Below are 7,381 nucleotides of genomic sequence, written 5' to 3'. Positions count from 1 at the left end.
TGTCGGGAGCCGCTCCCGCCACTACAAGGTGGCGCCGGTCTCCTGCTTCCTGGTTCTTCTTGCCAGCATTGCTTTGGCGGGAGCGGTTCCCGCCAAAGGCTTTGCGATCTGCGCATGTGCCACCTTATGCTAATGTAGGCTTATGTGGTCCTCCAATTAGGGATCATATGCTAATCAGGTTTTGTGTGGAGCACCAATCACAGACGAACACGTCGCCTTGACTGGCTATTTAAGCAGAGCACAACCCGGGGTCTGGGTCCTTCCTTCACCATCTGCTAAAAGAGCTGTAACAATAAAGTTGTTGCTGGACACTCCTCGGTTGCCGCGTCATCCTTATCGGCGAAGGCTGCGCGCGACAAGTGGTGCCGAAACCCGGGAAGCCGCCGAACCCGGGTAGAGGGACAGCTTTGAGGACCCCGACTGCTCGTCGGAAAGAGGATCCAAGCCAGTGACCTGAGAAACTCCGGAGACTTTTCAGCAAGGTATGATTTCTGTGGTCTGGGTGATTCCGTTTCTCGTTGTTAGTCTCGTTTTCGTTCTTTTCTGTTGTCTGTGTCTTAATTGTGGGAAACGGGATACGGTTTGTATTCGTCCTTTTTGCGACACTGCATAATTTGGCTGTAATCCTCAAGTAGATAACTGAGTTGCCACACCCTCCCCTGTAGATAAAGGAGCAATGGAATAAGCCGCTTCTAGAAGCAGCGCGGGCGCTGTTGAAACAGAAGGAGCTTAAGGTCCCAGATCGGGTGTTGCAGAACTTTCTCAAAGAAGTAGATCGAGTGGCTCCCTGGTTCGTTCTCTCCGGGTCCCTTACGGAAGGATCATGGAGCAAGCTAAGTGGGGATCTGACACGAGAAAAGGAACAGGGGACCCTAAGACCAGGGGTATGGCCACTGTATAAATTGTTCAAATCGTGCATTAAGGATGAGAGGTGCAAGGAAAAGATCAAGGAAGGCCAGCGGGTCTTGTCAGACCATCAGGATAGTGTATCAGAAGCTGAAAAGGGTAAAGAGGCTAATAAAAGGAAGAAGCCTTCTAAGAAAAAAGAAAAGAAAAGTCATGAGAACAAGGATGTGTTAACCAAGCTAGCTAAGTTAGAAAAAAGGGCAGCACAACTTGCAAAGAAGGAAGAGGAGCTTGAAGATAAGGCAAAAAGATTGCAACTCTTACCAACCCCGCAAGAAAAAAAAGATGAGGATGAAAAACCTAAATTATATCCGCTCCTCACTGAGTTCAAAAATTGCACTCTATCATCTTCTTCTGAAGGGGAGGATGAGCAGGAGTCATCTGACTCTGAGGAGTTGGGTCTTGACCCTGCTGAGCAGGCAGAGTTAGATGAGGAAGCTGCAAAATATGAGGAAGAGAGATATGGCCCCGTCCCGCCTTATTCACCTAGGCGTGGCTCTGTAGCTTTTAAGTGCAGTACAACAGCTCCTCCCTATGAGGAAGTGGAAAAACACACAGGATCAGGAGGAAGGCCGTCACGCATTCCTGAAAAGGAAGTTAGAAAGATACAAGCAGCATTTCCTGTATGGGAAGATGCTCAAAATCAGAGGCAATATGCTCCTCTAGATTTGAAACAACTGAAGACATTGATGGAAGCAGCAGGAAGAATATTTGAGGACCCTGAGGGCGCAATACCGTTTGTGGAGCAATTAATTTTTGAGCAATGTACCAAGGAGTGTAGGAATGCCATTACTCCCTGGAAAGGAAAAGGAATAAACGCTTGGATGAAAGCGTGCAGAGAGATAGGAGGTCCACTGTCTAATCAGGGCATCGCAGCTGCGGTATTATCAGCTCAGAAGGCTGCAAATGCAAAGTGTTTTAATTGTGGAAAGATGGGGCATATGAAAAGGCAGTGTCGGGCGCCAACTGCGACCCCTAATGCTCAGCCTGTCAAACAGCCAGGGTTGTGCCCAAGGTGTAAAAAAGGAAAGCATTGGGCAAATGAATGCAGGTCTGTTAAGGACAATCAGGGGAGGCCCCTTCCGGAGCGCTCTACTGAGCAGCCAAAAAACGGGAACAGGGGCCCCCGACCCCAGGGCCCAAGACAAATGTATGGGGCCATCCAGCAGACACCCTACCAATCAAAAGGGTTTGTGAAGATGACTCCATCCGGAGAGCAACCTCCGGATCAGCAGGATTGGACTTGCGTGCCACCACCAGAGCAGTATTGACACCTATAATGGGATGTCAGCCTATACCTTCAGATTTAGCAGGCCCCTTGCCAGAGGGTTCAGTGGGACTGATAATTGGCCGCTCATCTGCCACCTTAAAAGGATTGCAAGTTCATCCAGGAGTCATTGATCAAGATTTCACAGGACAAATTCAAATGTTATGTTCCTCCCCTAGAGGGATTAGTGCCATCTCGCCTGGGGACAGAGTGGCCCAACTTTTGATCTTACCCAGTTTACATCAGAACTTCCCAAGTGATAAAACTACTCGAGGAGAAAAAGGCTTTGGTTCCTCGGGAGGACAGCATATGTTCTTGTCATTGGGTATGCAAGAACGCCCTATGATGAGTTTGATAATAGAAGGGAAAACTTTTCAAGGTCTATTGGACACTGGAGCAGGTACCAGCATAATTTCTAAAACTTGGTGGCCGTCGCGATGGCCTCTTATTCTATCATCTCAATCCCTACAAGGGTTGGGATATGAAAATGCTCCTCAAAAGAGTGCGAAGACTTTGCATTGGCAAAATGAGGAAGGAAAAAGGGGCATGTTCGCTCCTTATGTGCTACCTCTTCCCATTAATTTATGGGGAAGGGATGTGTTACAACAATTGGATTTTACCTTAACTAATGAATACTCTCCTCAAAGTCAACAAATAATGAAGAACATGGGATGTGTTCCAGGTAAAGGACTGGGTAAATGCCTGCAAGGACGCACTAGCCCTATCCCAACCTCGGAAAAGAAAGATAGAACAGGCCTGGGTTTTTCCTAGGGGCCACTGAGGAGGCGATTCCCATTCCCTGGACTACAGAGGACCCAGTTTGGGTTCCTCAGTGGCCTTTAACCTCTGAAAAGCTTGCAGCAGCTGAGCAGCTAGTTCAAGAGCAGCTCAGCCATGGCCATATTGAGTGCTCACAGTCACCTTGGAATACTCCCATCTTTGTCATTAAGAAAAAATCTGGAAAGTGGAGATTGTTGCATGATTTAAGAGCTATAAATAAACAAATGCAGGTTATGGGGCCAATTCAGAGAGGCCTACCATTGTTGTCTACCCTTCCTGCGAACTGGAATTTGGTAATGGTAGATATTAAAGATTGTTTCTTCTCTATTCCCTTACACGATCAGGATAGAGTTAGGTTTGCATTTACCTTGCCTAGTGTAAATCATGAACAACCTGATAAGAGGTATCAGTGGAAGGTCTTACCTCAGGGAATGGCCTATAGTCCAACCATGTGCCAACTCTATGTGGCCAACGCTATTCAGCCAGTTAGAAATCGGTTCCCTGCTATTAAGGTATGTCATTATATGGATGACATCTTGCTATGCCATGCTGAGCAAGCATTACTGCAACAGGCATTTGAGATGTTGTCCGCTAACCTAAAACAAAAGGGTTTGTACATAGCACCTGAAAAGGTACAAGAGGGAGAGATCGGTAATTTCCTTGGCTCAACTATTATCCTAGATGCATTAGACCTCAAAAGATTACCATTAGGAGAGATGTGCTCAACACGCTTAATGATTTTCAAAAACTTTTGGGCGATATTAATTGGCTAAGGCCTTACTTGAATTTAACTACTGCAGAACTTAGGCCTTTGTTTGCCATCCTTGAAGGAGATTCAGCCATTACCTCTAGTAGGCAGCTTACAGCGGAGGCTGCTGAAGTATTAACTAAGGTGGAAGATAGGCTTAAGGAAGCCTCTTTAACTCGGCTGGACCCCTTCAGTCCATTCCATTTATGCATTATCCCATCACCACAGCAACCCACCGCAGTCCTATGGCAGCAGGGACCTTTGCTTTGGATTCATTCTCAGACATCTCCAGGAAAGGTGTTAAGTCATTACCCAACTCAAGTTGGAGAAATAGCCTTAAAGGGTGTTCAATCAGCCCTGACTCATTTTGGCTGTGAGCCAGCATCTATTTTTGTGCCATACACCGCTCATCAAGTAGGGGTGTTATGTGCCACTTTGGATGTGTGGGCAATTCTTCGCTGCACCTTTACTGGTAATATAGATAATCATTATCCTAAACATCCATTGTTGCACTTCTCTTTAACTAATGCATTTATTTTTCCAAGAGTTACACAAAGCCAACCTATTGTAGGGGCTATTGATGTGTTTACTGATGGCTCAAAAACTGGCATAGGGAGTTATGTTGTGGGTGGACAATCATTTCAAAAGCAGTTTTCATTTTCCTCCCCACAATTGGTTGAATGTGCAGTAGTGGCTGAAGTTCTAAGGAACTTCTCTCAGCCCTTAAATATTGTTTCTGACTCACACTATGTGGTGGGAGCAGTAAAAATTCTAGAGACAGTGGGATTGATTTCTTCTAAAAGTACTGTGGCAATATTATTTGATGAGATACAACATATTATTAGGAATAGAGCAAATCCTTTCTTCATACAGCATATGAGAGCTCATACTTTGTTGCCTGGACCTATGACAAGAGCTAATGATTTAGCAGACAAGGCTACCAGAGCAATTTGTCTTGCATTAAATCCTGTAAAAAATGCCACCTCCTTTCATGAATTGTATCATGTTCCAGCTGATACGCTCAGGCTGAGATTTGGCGTCTCTCGCGCAGAAGCTCGGGAGATAGTTTTAAAATGCGCCAGTTGCGCGGAGTTTCGGCCATCACCCAACATTGGAGTCAACCCCAGAGGTCTTAAGCCATTACATATTTGGCAGATGGATGTTACTCATGTTCCTGCCTTTGGCAGACTTAAATATGTACATGTATCTGTTGATACATGCTCAGGAGTGATTCATGCCACTCCCCTGTCAGGAGAAAAAACGGCTCATGTCATTACCCACTGTCTGGAGGCCTGGGCAGCCTGGGGCAAGCCACGTCAGCTAAAAACTGATAATGGCCCTGCTTATGTATCTAAGGTTTTTCAACAGTTCTGCCAAAAAATGGAAGTTCATCATGTAACAGGATTGCCTTATAATCCACAAGGGCAAGGCATGGTAGAACGGGCAAATGGTGTTTTAAAGACTTATGTGCAAAAACAGAAGGGGGGACTCTGCCCCATTACAATGGGACAGAAAGCAACCATATCCCTTGCTTTATTTACTTTAAATTTTTTGAAATTGGATTCGTGTGGGCGGTCTGCTGCAGACAGACATGCTGACCATGCCTCCTCAAATGAGCTGGTAAAATGGAAAGATGTGCTTGATAATCAATGGAAAGGACCGGATCCTATTTTAATAAGATCCAGGGGAGCTGTTTGTGTTTTCCCACAGGACCAAGAAAATCCGATTTGGGTTCCAGCGCGGCTGACCAGAGTGGTCAAGCAAGATGAGCCTGATCTTAACCCTGATCCTGATCTTGAGCGGAGTGCAGATGGACCTGAAGGTGGAGACCCAGGAGATCCGCTGGGGGATCCTATCAACATTCCCACGACCAATGCCAGTCATGTATGATGCACAAGTCTTCCCCCGTTTCTTTACCACCAATGACTCCATTGGGCTACCATATTTGCCAATGTCTCAGGACATAGCCCCTATACCAGACAACAACACCCAGCCAAATAACGGCAGTCTTTGTTTTACAACCAACCAGACTCATGCTGACTCATGTATAAAGCTAGGAAATTTTTCTTATGCCAAGTTAGAAAAAGAGACCATCAGGAATCGTACATCTTCAGCTAATGCTACGGTCCTTTTTGGATGGTGGCCACAGCACGGTTCATCTTATGGGAGCAATGAACGAAAGCACCAACCTCAGTACGCCCCCTTCTGCACTGGCCGGCATGCGGACTCTTCAATTATTTTCCCATGGACGGGCTGTCAGAGTCGCAGAGCGCATCTGCTCGAAAATGGACTCTTTACCTTTTCACCCTTGGAAGGGTATGGAAATTACACCGAAATGAGTCCCTGGAATTACCCCACCAATCCCTTTAATATTTGGCTGCTGTGTGGTGTTGGTGGCAGTTGCACAGATCTCTCACCCATGGTCACCATTTTGGGTGGAGCGACAGCTACTACCACTCTGCTTGCAAATGTCAGACCTGGATCCATATCCGCGACGGAATTAGGAGGACTAAAGTCGGTGGAGCCCACCCCAGTTTGTGTTTGGCCTCCATTTGTTTGGACAGTTTGTAATTATACTGGATGTTTTTATGCTCTGTGTTGGAATGCTAGTGAGTATGACTTGGCTACTGTAGCCCGCATGCCCCGTTTTCTGCCTATTCCAGTGAGGACTAGTAGTTCTTTGGCCCTATTTCGTCAAAAGCGTGATTTTGGTATCACCGCAGCAATAGTGGCTATTATAGCCACTGCGGCGGTTGGAGCCTCCCTGACTATATCAGCCTTAGCATTAAATGGCCAGGTTGCCACGGCTCATACCCTCAATAATTTGTCAGCATCAGTTAGTGAAGCGATAGATATACAGGCTTCCATGAACAATCAGTTAAAAGGAGGATTAATGATAGTTAATCAACGTATTGATTTGGTTCAAGAACAGCTAGAGATTTTGTGGCAGCTGGCTCAGTTGGGATGTGAAACTACATTACCAGGAATTTGTGTAACTTCTGTTCCATATAACAGGTTTACTAGGGCTGCAAATTTATCCATAGAATTGTCTCGTTTGCTGCAATCTAATTGGTCCGCCGAATTTGATGAGACAATAAGAAAATTACGCCTAGCAATTGTTCAAATTAATTCCACTCGCCTAGACGTTTCCATTACTCAAGGATTGTTTAATTGGGTGTCCTCCGCCCTCTCCTATTTTAAGGAGTGGGTTGGAGTGGGAATGTTTGGAGTAACCCTGTTTGCAGGACTGCTCCTCTGTTTTTGGTTGCTCTGCAGATTCAAGAGACAACAACATCTTAAAAATGTGGCCATGGTGCAGGCTATGCTGGCTGTGGAACAGGGGGCATCCCCCCAAGTTTGGCTTAACTTGCTCAACCGTTGAGACTCTGTCTAGAACTTATGGCACCCCTGAAGGGCACAGGTTCCCATTGCACCGGGATGCTGTTCTGGACAGACCTCTGCACTCCCCAGGGCTCGGGTTCCCATTGCACGGGGCTAAGGGTGCAGAGGGTCTCCTACACTGTGTAAACTCCTTGATCGCTGATGCTGTTGGCTCAGCAGGCTGATCGGTGACCTCATGGTGTGTTAATTTTTCTGGTTGAAATGGCCTTTAATTAATAAAAAAGGGGGAGATGTCGGGAGCCGCTCCCGCCACTACAAGGTGGCGCCGGTCTCCTGCT

General features: G+C 46.3%; 1 protein-coding gene across 1 annotated transcript; it reads left to right on the top strand.

The window, feature by feature from the left end:
- Positions 1-6: 6 nt before the first annotated feature.
- Positions 7-7,366, top strand: LOC129679147 (uncharacterized). The gene is made up of 2 exons (XM_055610070.1): positions 7-482; positions 5,412-7,366. Exon 2 carries the CDS (start codon positions 5,467-5,469, stop codon positions 7,081-7,083), a length of 1,617 nt encoding a protein of 538 aa, XP_055466045.1. The 5' UTR covers positions 7-482; positions 5,412-5,466; the 3' UTR covers positions 7,084-7,366.
- The last annotated feature ends 15 nt before the right edge of the window (positions 7,367-7,381 follow it).

This window comes from Psammomys obesus, unplaced genomic scaffold (assembly GCF_907164565.1).
Source record: "Psammomys obesus unplaced genomic scaffold, mPsaObe1.curated_primary_1811, whole genome shotgun sequence".
Lineage (NCBI taxonomy): Eukaryota > Metazoa > Chordata > Mammalia > Rodentia > Muridae > Psammomys > Psammomys obesus.
This window is presented reverse-complemented; position numbering and strand designations above follow the sequence as displayed.

What these genes read in the sequence shown, in the direction of transcription:
- LOC129679147 (XM_055610070.1), top strand. Translation starts at nt 5,467, where the DNA reads ATGAGCCTGATCTTAACCCTGATCCTGATCTTGAGCGGAGTGCAGATG.